This window comes from Dryobates pubescens, chromosome 5, assembly GCF_014839835.1.
Source record: "Dryobates pubescens isolate bDryPub1 chromosome 5, bDryPub1.pri, whole genome shotgun sequence".
NCBI lineage: Eukaryota > Metazoa > Chordata > Aves > Piciformes > Picidae > Dryobates > Dryobates pubescens.
This window is the reverse complement of record NC_071616.1, coordinates 18,414,899-18,429,357: the sequence shown is the minus strand read 5'-3', so window position 1 is coordinate 18,429,357 and position 14,459 is coordinate 18,414,899. Positions and strand designations below refer to the sequence as shown.

The 14,459-nt window shown below is 44.7% G+C and overlaps 1 protein-coding gene across 1 annotated transcript in view; it reads left to right on the top strand.

Moving 5' to 3' along the window:
- Positions 1-2,384: 2,384 nt before the first annotated feature.
- The window catches only part of RTN1 (reticulon 1), a 121,397-nt gene continuing 109,322 nt past the window's right edge, over positions 2,385-14,459 (top strand). The window contains exon 1 of the mRNA XM_009903781.2: positions 2,385-2,900. Within this exon, the coding sequence (XP_009902083.1) occupies positions 2,711-2,900 (190 nt within the window). The 5' untranslated portion in view covers positions 2,385-2,710. The remainder of the gene's footprint in view (positions 2,901-14,459) is intronic.

Genomic DNA, 14,459 nt, shown 5'->3' with positions numbered 1-14,459 from the left:
ATTCATATAATCAGACAATCCACTGTGCATGACATGGTACATGACAAAGGGGAAATTGTGAATTTGCTCAGGAGGTGAGCTTTAGATGTGGGATTTGGCCATACAAACATGATGACTAAAATGTTATGCTAGTGAACTGCAGCATACACCATCCTCTCTTGACTGAAACAAGGAAAATCCAATGAGCCTGCACATTTGGGGCAGGCTTAGCATGCTGGAGGGCATGTTTTCACCATCATTCCATGATGATGTTAAATAATGCTTAATTAAGAAATGCTTTATATGTGATTTACAGGGGAGTCAGAATTCATGAGGGGTTCATCAGATCTCTCTCCAGAAAAAAAATTGAAGGTGGTATCAAAGATACATTTTCTGTCTCGAAGTGTCTTTGGATTTCTTGGAGTTAACTCACAAGTAAAGCACACTTTGACATGTGGGGTAACACCTACCTCTTTAATTGTTTTCACTAAGCAATGGCTAAACAGGAGATTCCCTGGTAGTCTTTACCTTCTGGATAGCCATATTTCAGCCAAGTGGTTTGCAGTCATTCTCCTGTTCTAGCCCAGCTGGTCTTGCATGCTGTGTTAAAGCATGTGTTGCCCAGAAAGTAAACTGACATGTCGTAATGCTGATGTTGAAATAGGTGCAAATCATAGAAAAAGGGGCAGTGGGTTTAATCTTCCTCCCCCTCCTCCCCCAGTAATTAATCACACTAGGAAGCTGAGAATGAGAAGTTACTGGTGGTTAGGTCCACACAGTCTGTTGATATCTGCCTCAAGTGCTAACTCACCAACTTATACCATGAGTTTTGAACCATGGTTTTCAGAGCAGGCTGAGCCTCAAGAGTCCATGGGACCTTGTGTGTACAAACTCAGTTGATGACTGCATATCATGATTCATGTTTGCAGAAGCTGTCCCAGAAGACATCAGACCTTACAGGGCAGACAGAAGACTTTATACTTGGTTTATAGCTACTTCTGAAGTGGTTTTCTCTTGACAATATAGAAACAGTCATGTGATTTCCCTTTCTAAAGCCAAATCTTGCTGGTGTTAGCTACAGTACTGCCACAAAAGAATTGTACCATGCAGCCCCAACTAGAATAATTACTCTTTAAAATCATCCTTGCTATTTAAAGCTTGAGACAGCCGTTTATCTGATTTCACAGCAGTGACTTCACTTGCATCAGGATTTAGCTCACCCTGTGCATGTTACTCACTCTTCTGGCTGCAGACCTCCAAAAGGACCCTCCTGAGCATGGTCTATCCCACCACAGGAAAGCAGTTCATCTTTGAAGGTCCATGGGGTTCTGAACAGCACAGACTCAGGCAGCAGCAGAACAACTTCCAGAAATACATCCTGGACAGGAATAAGGATAAAGGTGGTGATTCCCTGGGAAGAAATGCTGGAGGCTGGTTCTGATACTTTTCATCTTATGTTTTGGGCTTACCCCAAGTTTCCTTCCTTGTGCTTGGAAAGACTAGAAATGTACAAAGTTTTCAAACAAAGGCATAGGTATATGGGAGCTGGAGAGGGTTTGAAGCCTGCCTAGGGATGCTTTGACATGAAGATCAGAGCTGGAGGTCTGTGTTGCAACAGGTAAAGAGCCAGATGAAGGTGAAAGCTGCTGGCTGGGGCAATTACTCTACACTTTGTATCCTGACTTGTCACATCAGAAGAGAGAAGTCCTTCTACAAGACAAGAAATTTCTTACTTTGCCCTGCCAGCATCAGATCTCCATGCAATGCAGGAATGATCACATACCATGTGTCTGACTGTTTCCTAATCTGTAGAAGGATGGCAAGGACACTGTTTCCTTGTGCACCTAAAGGGTGTCACAGATGCTGTGACCATGAACTTTCACTTTTTCTAAATCTCATGCTGCTCTTACTAAGAGCAACAATTTCTTCAAGTTCACACCTCTACTGTAAGCAAGCAAATACAATGGTACATCAAAAAGGGAAAGGGAAAGGGAAAGGGAGCAGGAAAGGGAAAGGGAGCAGACAGACACCTGCTGTGACTTTATTTTGATAAGTGTCGTTTGGCTGCAATAAGCTGTGACCATCTCTCCGGAGTGGCTGCAAGCGGAAAGGACTGAACTGGGTAAACAAACCCAGGTGCTTAGGAGCAAAGTGCGGCTGGGCTGGGGGACCCGGGGTGGTGAGAACAGAGGGAATGGGGAGCTTTTAGGATGCGCTTTGCCGTGAGCTGCCTTCCCTCTCCTCTGTGCCCGGAGGTGCAGGAGGAGCTGGCTGTAGCACGCCGTGAGATGCTCTGGAGAGGGTGGGATTCTGGAAGGGTGTGGGGGTGGGGTGGTGGACGGCAGGAGAGGAGAGAAGGAGAGGAGGAGAGAGGGAGGCGTGCGCTTTCCTGGAAGGGGGCATTTCTTCCCTCACACGCAGGCTGATGCCTACCCTGCTGAAGCAGTTAACGGGGAGAGAGCAGCAGCCAGGCTGGCAGATTCCTGCCCTGTGATATGCCAGCCACAGGGTGACGCAAGGGCTGGAAGGCTCCAACTAACAAGCCATTTTCACCTGCGTAATAAGCGCTAGTGGAGATACAGCAGCGGCGGCAGCGGCTCCGAGTCCCCGCAGCCGGCCAGACTCCAGTGCGGCCGCAGCCACCAGCCAGCCCTCGGCGCTCACCGCAGCTGTTTTGGTGGCTCCCGCTGCAGTCTAAGAGCCGGACGCCAGCGGCCGCCTTGCAGGCAGCATGTCAGCCCCGCCGGACCCCCAGGACCTGCTGCTGGCGGGCACTGGGGTGCACTGGGCTGAGGACGGGCCGGACCAGTGTGCACCTGGGGCTCCGCTGCGGGATGGAGATGGGGCTCAGCAGCAGGATCAGCTGGTTTTCAGCTCGGCCAGGGAACACCCGCCCGTTGCCATGGCGACTGCATCCCCAGGTAAAAGGCGAGGGGTACCCAGGGATGCTCAACAAAGGGACCTTGGTGGCAGCATCTCTTGATTGTCTCGCTCCCAACCCTATCCCGGTTCTTCTCCCAGCCTGGTTGCTTGGAAACATTACTGATGAGTTCGTGAGCGCATGTAGGAAAAGAGACAACAACGAGCAATTGCGGCCTTTGCAAATAATCATTTTTGCTGATGTGGGGGGAGGGAGGATGCAATACCCAGCCAAGTTCCCTAAAGCTCTTTGCTGTTTGGTAGGCAGTGGACATCCAGATTTCAGTCAAGTGTTGGATCTGGCTTGATGGGGCTCTGTCCTCATTCATCATACACCTGTACACATCTGGAATGACAGATCTCAAAGTAGTTACTTCAGCTATTCCCCATGCACCTGGAATTCCTGCATGCTCTCTGATGGTATTTCAATGTGTAGCTTTTAACAGAGTGCCTGTTCTGTAGTGTTTGTATATTTTCTGCATGCTTTTGAGACACATCCTTTTAATCATGGAGTTTTTGGTTGCTCTGTTTTCCTCCTTTAGGGTTTTTTTTTTTTAGGTATGTTTGACTTAAGGTGCATTCAGTTTAGCTAGGGTTTGCACATTCATGATTTTTGGTTTACTTTTGGGATGTATTTGATTTCCTTTGGTTTAGGGATCTATTATTTAGTGGGTGTGATAATAGCAGGTATATATCTATTAATGAATCCAAGGAGGCTTCAGCTTCCAGTAGCTCCTGGTAGAAACGACTGGGAGAAAGTGACTGTGTTTCCTTCTTTGTGACACTTGCCTACTTTCTTTCCCATTAACAACCATCAAAGAACCCAGATAACCAAATAACCCAGTTGGTGGATCCCATCTAGATTCCTCTTTGCTGGGAAGCAGAGGTTTCCACTATGCAGCTTGACAGTACTAAACTTGTCTGGAGTAAGTTGAGGGTCAGGGCTTGGGACAGGAGTTGGTCTCCATTATGCAATAGCTGCAGGAGCATTAGGAACTGCGTTTTTGGGCTGAGTCCTTTCTAATCCCCTCCAGTCAATCATCATGAAAAGGAGCTGGCCAGAAACAACACAGTCTGCAGGACTACGTGTATTATTCCACTGATTCCCATCTGTATGCTTTTTTCAGTGGATGAGTGTGCATCTGTGTGCTCTCAACATGGATGTTCCCCTGGTGCTTTTCTGCCTGGTTAATGCTGCCGAGTTCAGTAGTAAAATGGGTTCTAACACCCATGGGCTGGTGTGGGAAATGTTTTGCTCTTTTGTGTCTTTGGGCAGGCAGCTAATCTGCTGATGTGATGCTGTTCATTTGCTGATCTGGGTGGTAGGTTGTGAAACGTGACTTTTTACTGGAGGGAGAGGCAGATGGCCTGTAATGTGAGGCTGAAGAGGGGCAGGACTGGGGTCTCCAGGTTGGGTTACCTGAAGAGTGCCTAGACATGCAGAAAGGGGAAAGGATTCTGTGAGCTTTTGTTGTTACTTGATGGATAAAAATATGGCCATGCTGAATCTTAGCATACAGAACAAAGAGGGGTGGTCTTTTAAATTGTGTAGATTCCCGTTAAGTTGATGGCTGTAATACTGCTTATGTTCAGTGAAGGCTTCTTCAGGTTTAACCTCATCTGTAGATTCAAGTGTAGAGAATGCAGAGTAGACAGGGGGGGAAAAGAAAATTAAAAAAAAAAAAAAAGAGGGAGAGAGAAAGAAAGAAGAAAGGGGGCTTTTGGAATCCTCTGCAAAGGGGCTTCAGACATGTTTGCACATGTCAGACTGTGGCCAGGTGGAGAAAAAGTGAGCAATACAGACTTCCTTGGTGTTTGCTAGCTGTGTATTGACAGACTGTCAAAATAGCAATATTGTAATGAATAGCAATGTCTTTAAATGTTTCCCATTTTTTGATTCCTGTTTATTAAAGTGACTGTTAGGTGGCTCTGTGTGTGTCTGGCTGGCCATGATAGTCAGAGCAGCATCCCAAGCAGTGCAGTCCTGCGCACACTGTCTCCTTTCCTGTTTGTGGCAGTAGCACCTGTATTTCTGTTTATCATTACCTAGACAGCTACAGCTCTCGCTCCCTTCATGGGGGGCAGGTATTTCAGAAAACTCTTTAATTCTCCTGCTCAGAGAGGAATTCCTGCATATTCCTAAGCTGTAGGAATGGGTCCAGCAGGAGTTACATGGATCCAGCAGGAGTTACGTAGCTCCAGCAACTTACAATATTGTCATAAACTCATAACATTCCTTATAGAATCAGGGACACTTTAAACAAGCAAGAATGAATCCAAACATGAGTGAACTGGACAGCAGTTTCCAGCTATTGCATCAGTCAGATACAACACATCCCATATCTTCCTCCACACCTCTCAAACCACTCTTTGGTGAAAACCATGGTTTTGCTCTTTGAGGCAAGAGCAGAGTTTGGAGACTGAGAGATTCTCCAGCATGAAAATAACTGAAAATAAATAGTGGGAATTTATCACAAGTTGTACAGAAGTTTTCTTATACAGCCTAAAAATTTGCAATCTTGCCCTGATCTTGGCTTTTGTTTTAACTTTGAAAACCAGCCAAGGATTGTTGAAAGGTTCAGGAATATTTTCAGGCTGGCCATGGGCCAGGCTTTGAGCCAAACTGGCTTTGTGTCAAAGCCTTGTGAGTGGTTTCTGAATGATGAAAAGCAATGGGTTTCATTCCTCATTCTTTGGATCAACCAAAATCAGCAATGATTGAGACTGCAGAAAAGAATTCCCACGAGGAGTAGAAAGCTGAGAGATTTCTCAGGCAAAGTTAAGGCAATAAGGAGCTGCGGATCCCACATCTGCAACAGTGAAGATAGACTCCAGTAGCTTCTGGGCAGGAACAAAGCTGTTTCTCTCGCTTTCATACTTAGCCTGTGAATATTTTTGCTGAGAACATTTCTCTCCCTCAAATGGAGACCTTCTTTCTTTCCCAAAGATGAATTTTATTCCGAGTGAGAGGAGCTTTCAGACAGTGCTTGCAAAGGCTGAAGGCTGCAGCAGTCCTGAAAGGCTGCTGAGCAGTTGCATGTTGGTGAAGAGAGCCCCATGTCACCCAACACACCATCTGGTCACAGATTCTGTTATTTATTTTTATACATCAACAGTGATTAAAATTCTTTGAAGAGAATTATTTCCAAAAATACTACCCAGGCTACTAGGCATTCCCCAGGATAAATACATATGGCTTCCTTCAGAGAATGGCAAAATGTAAGAATGGACAGCTCCTCCAGCTGCAGACACCCTTGGGGGGAGAGCAAATGGGAAAAGGATTTAGGAAGCTGTATGCAGCCTTGTGCAGCATTGATGGATATCTGTAGGGTGAGGCACAGCCAGCAGTGGTATGTCCCTACATCCATATCGCTGGGATTAAGAGGTCTGCCAGCGAGGCCTGCCTGGTGGTACTCACACTGAGATGCTCTTTGCCTTCAGACTGGCCACAGCAGTCAGGACATCCCTGGCAATCCTGGCCCATATTCAGCTGTCTCCAAAGACAGGTCACAGGTAGGGTCCAGCTGCCCAAAGGAGAGGTGGCTGGTGGCAGAAGAGATGGCATTAATAACTAGGACATGTCTGTGGGGACACAATGGGATGGCAAATATGGCCAATGGCATCCCTTCTGGAACAGCAATCAAGGCTTGATTTGGATCCCCTGGGATGCCTCAATGGCACAAAAGTCCTATGCTTATGAGACTGAATGACACCCATTTGGTATGTGCAAGCAAGGCAATGTGGAAAGGAAGGACTAGAAGCTGCTTGGATGAGGCAAATGAATTGAGGAGCAATCTCTATGTGCTGAGGAGCAATGAGACACTAAATCCCAATAATGTTTTGTGGTTTGATGGGCACAGATGTAGTGCACAAGACCATGAAGTTTGTGGCTCCTGCTGCTCTGTGATGAGAATGGACTGTCTAAGCTCAGTGCTTGTAGTAAAGACATTTTCTACCCAAGCTTCCTAACGCACCTGAGTTGTAGAGGTTGAGTTTGACATCATGTGCTCTGCATGTACCTGCTCTCACCATTGAGCTAATAAACAAAGGGCTGCAGTGAGATGCTCCTAATATAAGCCTGTAGTTGTAGTGATACTGTTGCATCTGTAAATCTGTTTGGTTTTTCTCTCCAGTTACTGGCAGCTTTACACCTCAACACAAAAGTGGTTATTTTTGGTCATTTTCAAGCAGCTTGGGAGCCCTGTGGTAGAGACCTGGGTAGAGAAAAATGGGTATGAATATGAACATCTGCCCTGCTGGGGTTTGGCACTGATGCTTTTCAAAGATGTCGGAGCACAATTAAATGCAGGAGGTTCCCCAAGGCAACTGGCTCAGCTGCTCTCTGGGGCCTTCCCACCCCTTTCCAAGTATTGCTTTAGCAAGAGCTCCCTCTCCCTAATCATCCATGGCAACATGCTGCTCAAGGCCGTGTCCATTGCGAAGGCCAAGATACAAAACCTGATTTTCCAACTTGCAGTAGAAAGAGTCTTGATAGGTGGTAATTCACCGAGCTATGCAAATGCCACAGGGGAACCTAAGCAGCTGTTTGGAAATATGTCCTTGCTACTAGACAATCTTGCTCAGGTTTAGCCAACTGAGGTCTGATTTAGTCTCACTTTGGAGGAGTGTGTATATTCCTGCCAATTCTGTTATTGACATTTTAATCCTCCCTGATTTAGAGATTTACTTTTTAGAACAGTGTTCTCTGCTCCCTGGATTAATCCCTCTGACATACTGGTGTGAATGAAGGTGTTGAGTATCATTTGGTGCAGGTTCCCCACATTCTCTGTGACTTTATGAATGCAATCAGATTTTGCAGAGAGGGACAGAAACACAGTGGATTTCTTCTTGGATCCTTCTGTTCCTGTAATTTTCATGAAGCTTGACAAAGCGGCCATTTCATCACAGCCCACAATCAGTCATCTAAAAAAAATCTTGTTGAAATACCATCCCTAATTCTCACTTGGGTAAAGTAGGAGCAATGGCTTCTATTGGGCTCCTCCAGCAAGCGCTCTGCATCTGGGGGTGAAAAGTGCTATTGGAGGTGCACAAACCCTCCTGTTTTAAAATCTGTGCTGCAATGTAATTCTCGACTCCACGCAGATCAAAATGCAGCTCTCTTTGCCCTGTTCCCCACAGGGATGAAGGTATCTCCATCCCCTTCATGGCTGTAAATGGGTTGAGGAAGAGGATGAGGAAGATGAAAGAGCAGAGTAATACCAGGAAGGGTGACTCAACTGCCTTATTTTAATCTTCATCACTCAGGAATGAAATGTTTTATTTATAGGCATGGGACTGAGGAGGAGAGGTTGTGGAGGAGAGGAATAGTGTGGAGGGGGGAGGGTTTGGATGTCCCAGTTGTGGCAAGCATTGGGTTTTGCATGTTGCAGTTTTTCCAAGGCTGTGAGTCTCTCCTGGACTGGATGGGTCTCTATATCTCACTGGTGTGAGGGTCCTGGGGGCACATCTGCCTCCTCTATTTTTTTCTGCAGCACTGTAAATGCCCTTCAACAACAAGCCTTAAATGTCATTTTCCCCAAAAAACTGTAGTGTGCAGCACAGGTACCTCAGCCAGTGCTTCAAGTCTGCCCAGGGATGGTGACCCCAGAAAGTACCTGAGTGCTGCCTTTGGCTCTGTTCTAGAAAAGTTTGGGCAGATCCCACAGGTCTGTTTATCATGTCTTCATCCCACAAAAGGATGCTGGCCCAGCTGCATGCCCTGGATTCAGTATGATGCTTAGGACTAATGTTTCACTTTAGTTTAGGACCAGAGACCTGATTTGGTCCTAAGACCTACTTACTTTGTGCTCATTTGTTTTAGCTCAAAGTTCCTGAAATAGCCAAGGAGTTGTGCTGCAGCTCCACATTATCAACAGGGAATGGAGGTTTTTAAATGGGTGACATCTTAGGAACTTACCTCACTTTCCCTCCCGAGTAGTCAGTACCTCTAAAATGGGCCAGGCATGCACTAAGACGTTTTCATTTTTAATGTCGAATTTATGTACTTGTGTCTGTTTTTCATGTCATATTCTATTACTGCCAGGTCAGAGCTGCTTGTGAAATTTCTGGGGGGTGCTTGTTTTTCTTGGCTTGTTTGCTGTTGGATTTTTTTTTTTCAAAAGAAAATAGGGCCATCACATAGCAAACCGTGCTTCAAGTAATGAAGCAATTATTTGTAATTAGTTTTCTACTTCAGGGAAAGTAAATATATGTGCTGCTGTAGACTTGGCAGGATTCAGCACTCAGGAACACACCCCGCATTTAGTATTCTTGGGCCTTAAGACACTCATGATTTATGGTCAGCCTGTTCATCTAAGAACCCTCCTGTACCTTTCAACGGTGAGAATACATACTTGGCACTCACCTGCAACACAAGACTCGAAATAGAAGAGACCTTAATCACCTGTTTCAGTCCTTCTCATTTCAAGAAAGTACTTAAGATCCCATTCTTAACTGCTTAAAAATATTGGGATGGCCTTAAGTATATGCACAAGGATAACCATGTGTTTTGATGAATGCAAGCATAAATAAAGTGGAAGATATATCACGATAAACTAGCTTTATTACCCATTAGACCAGACTGCTTCCACCACTTTTGTGTAACATGGAGGCACTAGCACTTACCTATCTCATTACAGCACTGTGAAAATTAACATTTCAAGGCATTAGAACTTGTGATGAGAATCATTACAGTGTTGGTGTAATTTATTTTGATATTCTGTGTGTCCAGATGAGACTAAAAATTGCTGGAAATGACTGCAGCCTTCATAAGCCTGTCTCTTTCAAGTACTAAGGTGTTACCTCATAAGCATTGGCTTTATACTTCAATATTCCTTAAAAGTGGGCTTTTCCATCTTTGTTTAAATAGCAGCTGCTAAAAGAGTCCTTCGGATATTTCTTTCGCTGCTGTAATGAGATGCCTGCCCTTGATGCAGCCTCCAATTATGAGATTTTGTATCAGAAAAGGTAGCCCGTTCTTCAGAAGGTGTTTCAACACTGTTGCCATTAACAGCTGCGACACCCCGAACATCTCCTTCCTCTTGGAACAGTGGCTCTTACCCTGGATGCGGTGCTGCAGTGGGGCGTTTGCTTGGGTACAGGTGGGAACTGAGTGTGGGAGGATGCTCACCGCAGAACAAGGGTGACTCTGCAGACCTGCATTAAGTCAGCTCGAGGCTTTACTGTGCAGATCAGGACATGAGTTACATCTTATTTTTCAGCAGTGCTGAATTTATTAATAGCAGCTGATTTATTGTTGGCAGATTTAAAGACATTGAAGGGCTTGTTAACTGCAGCCAGTAAAAACCAAATGTACAGGGCAGCCGTGTCAGGCAGGAAACTTTCCTGCTCCCAGCCCCTGGTTATCCTGCTCTTCCCTGGTCTCTGAGGTTTTTTACCATGCAAATATTGGTCCATGTCTTGAATATACACGTGGGTGCCCTTGGACAGCTAAGGACAAGGAACCACAGCACCAGGACACATCCTCTAGCTATGGGGCCAGGCAAGAGCCTCTCACTGCCAGTGCTGGTAGCTCTTTCTCCCAATCAAATCAGCAAGGGAGTGTTGCCATTTGCAGGCTTAAACACACCCCTGCAACTTGAAAGTTTCAAGGCTGATCCAGAGAGGATGCCTACACCCACCAAAGACAGAATTTTGCATACTGGGGAGGTGAGCAGTTCTTCACCCCATATGGGTCCTGACATGCACATAGCCAGCAGAGAAGCTCTGCTTGGAAATGCTTTTAATCCCAGGATCATTGGCAGGTCAAAGGACTAAGTCTTGAACAAAGCCTAGACGTTGCTCTCAGTCTGCCACCACTGCTCCAATGTTCACCTGTATTTGGGTCAACTGTGTGCCTTTCCTTGTGCCAGGAATATGCACCGAGGCCACAGCCAGGGCAGGAGGTGCTGGGAGCACAGCAGCTCATCTTTGCTCTGATCTACTGAGCAGCATCCCCATGTGCTTTGTGGGAGGCTGCAATAAAGTTTCACAGGTAGCATCTCTCCACTGACTACTGATGTATGGCAGTGTCTGAATTCCATTAAGTCTTAATTAGGTCTTTCCCTTGATGTCCTTAATTTAGAGGCAAAAGAGATGCACTTGCTGCTCATGTGCGTAGGACATGGTTTGCATTTTGGGATATTTTCATTCCTGTTGACTTCAGCAGTGAAGTACAGTGTAACATGCTGGAAATTAAATGTGCACTGCTGCTGAACTGGAGGCTTAATTGCTCCATGTGCAGGTAGAGCTGTAGGAGACGAACAGTGATCATTGCTTACTGTGGCCTGATTGGAGGAGTCAAAAGGGAAATGCCTTCTCCTACCCCTTATAAATGTGGTGAAAACGTGTATCTCAGTTTTCCTCCCTATTTTTTCATCTGCTGGTTAGTGGTCCTCTATGTCTTAGTATGTACCATGTTTGCCAGTGTGCTGGGTTTCTTTCCTTTTTATTACAAAGGTTTGCATCTTTGGTAAACAACATTGACCAAACAGATGCTCTAAACTGCAGGGTTGCTGTGTACTAAACTTTAATTGAGGCAGTTGCCTTTGATGTGGGGCTGACCTAAAGCTGAAGCTGATTCTTCTCTTTTGCAGCTTCTGCAGTTCTTTAAAAGAGCCATAATGCAGCATTTATCTTGTTGCTGTTTTCTCTACTGCTCTAGCAAAAGTATCACTGTTGTTGAATATTGAATTGATTTCTCAGAACCTTCTGGTTATCCTGAAAGTCTGTGTGTATAATCTGCGGTTCTAAGACCATAATTAGTTTGTAGGAAAAAGTGTTGGACCCAAAGGCAAAGCTCCAAGATGATCTGTGAGGGTCAGAAGTCCCAGAGGAGCTAACCTTCTCTGAACACATTGCTTAATGAAAGAAAAGAGGCTTTGGTTCTTCTGTGCAGTAGTTCTGTTTATTGCTTTCACTAAGCAGACAGAAATCCTTATATCAAAATGGCTGGTAAGTGGCAGCTTGGTCAGGCAAGACAGGATTTTTACATCATCTTGGAACAATTTGGAGTAGATTTATAGTAAGTGGAGTCTAATTCTCTACTTCAAAAGTTTGATGTGTGTTCACTGTAGGTGTGTAGGATACAGGATTGGTAAGTAAAGCAAACAGTTTCTGCTCAGATGTGGAGTCACTGAGTAAAATCTGGGTTGCTTCTACATAGGGACTCTGCCTTTGAAAATGCCTGCCTGTCCCTGCTGATGCCAGGGGGAAAAAAAGGATTGAATTCCCTGAAATAAATTTTTTTTGCCATCAGACAAAAAAAAAAAAATCCACATGAATTATTATTAATTTTTTTTTGTAACAGTGAAATCTTAGAAATCAGTGTCTACATTTTCAAATTATTCCCAAATCAGTCCAGGTGTTTCACCTGATTTGGCAGACAGCACTTACCCTGTCTGCCTTTAGACCTACAGTAGGATGTTTATTCCAAATACACCTATATTCCACTTTAAAAGAACTAATTCTGGCCTGTAAAGTTCCCTGTTGTGTTTTAGAATTGCCATGTCAAACATTGGTTCTGGGATTTTTTTTTCCCTACCCTAAATAATAGCACTGGAGATTACAGTGGATCATCTGAGCAGCTCTCACAGTGAAAGCCAGTTGCCATTTTGGGAATTTCCCCCCCCCCCCCCAAATTCTTTTTTGTCATTAGTCTTCATAATTCGGTTGCTGTGTATTAGAAGTTCAGGTCAGAGCTAAGGGGACAGACTTAGGGCTTTATGCTGTGTGAATTATGTGCAATCTCCTCTCACTTTGAAAGTGGTAAACAGACCATGTATAATCCCTGGAATACTTGGTAGATCTGCCAGGCCACAAAGATGACATTTGTAATATTTGTCTAACCACATGTATTTTTACATGGTTGTCCATCCCTTAGAATCCAGAGTCTGTTCAAAAGAAGCCTGAGTAGAGAGGGCTGGACAAAGACTGAGAAGAAAATAGATCATTCCCAGTAGGTGATTTCAGAGTAAGGGCTTCTTTCCCCCTCCCCTCACTCTCCTCTATTGCTTTTTAATGAATCGTTCTTCTAACCTACTTTAACTGAAGCATCTAGCATGCTAGATGTTTTGCAGATGAATCATACTGTGCACTGCACTTATGCATGTCTGCTGTGCAAGTACGTTGTCAGCTTGCGTTTGATAACCTACCAGCAAACAAGGTTTTGTTTTTGTGGTTTTTTCCCTTCTTCTTTTTTTCTGGAAGCTTGGGATACTAGCATCATTCTGCAAGTGAGAATAATGCAACCACTGTTAATAAATCAGCCTGAGTCCAAGGATGTTTCACCACTCTCACTGCCTCCTTGATTAGCATTATCCTCAGAGGTATAAATTAAAGAGGAAAATATATAATCTGGGAAGCTTTCCAGCATCATCTTTGAAAACGTGAGCTCAATGCTTTGCTGAGGTTCCTTGGTGGAGGAATGCTAATAGCAATGCTGAGGGTGTACGCTGATTGCACCCTGTAGGGTAGAAAGATGCACAGAATAGCTTCCTTTCTTTTCCCTTTGTCATCAAGATAATTTCTAATGTGATCTGTGCAAGATGAATCTTGAACTGTTTCTACACAGTTCTGTGAACTGTTCCCAGAAGTACAGCTTTGTTCACTCCCTTTTCTACTACTTGTTCTTTTAGTCTGACATCTGCCTGAAATATGTGACAAGTTTGCCCATCTCAGCCTGCAGATAATTGTCTGCAGCTGTTAGCAGTGAGTGGACGAAGTGCTCTATCGGTCCAAAGTCTGAGCTTCAGCCGTAAGGATTTTAGGAAATTTCTTCTAACTGTTCCTATGAGGTGTCATCACAGCTGGAATGGTAACTCCTGACGCCTCCCTTCTTGCCAAGGAAAGAAAAATGTGCTGCAGAATGTGCTGATTTGCAAAAAAATACTTCACAGGGAGGGTTTGATTTTAGCAAAGGTCCTGTTGTGTTAAATGAGCAGGAAGGGATTTTTCAGCGTATCAGCAGCACCTTGGAAATGTAAATGCCACATCCTCCAGACTTTCTTAGGAATCACTTTTCCCCTTCCCCTGCCTGTAACCTGATGGGGTCCTTGGTATTTACTGGAATTAGGAGTTCAGCAAGACTGCAGTACTTGGAGCCTTGCTCCATAATGTCTCTGTGGTTTTGTTTGCTTTCTTTTGGTTAGCACTCTGCCAAGATCATCCTTTGCTTTCCACGTGAAAGGTGGTGAAAAGCACAGAATGCAAGACTAAGCTGTATTTCTCTGGTTGCATTTTGATGAGGCGTAAGGAAGAAGATACCTTTATTACTGTTTTGCTGATGGAACAACTGATGTGTGGTGGAGTGAAGAATCTTACAAATAGTCCCCAGTAGCTGCATTTGAACTAGGTCTGGGTTTGCTGAGGCCCAGGCAGAGCCAGGCTGCTTCAAAAGGATCTCAGCTTTATCATTGGTGATTCAGTTTGTGGGGCCTCTCAGGCTGAGGTTCCAAAAAGTCATTCCTCTCTACTGAAAAATGTAGGGCAGCTATTTTTTGCTAAGGTGCGTGGAGATAGGTGGGGGTTTTCTGTCTGTTTTTAACTTTTAAATGGATATTAAG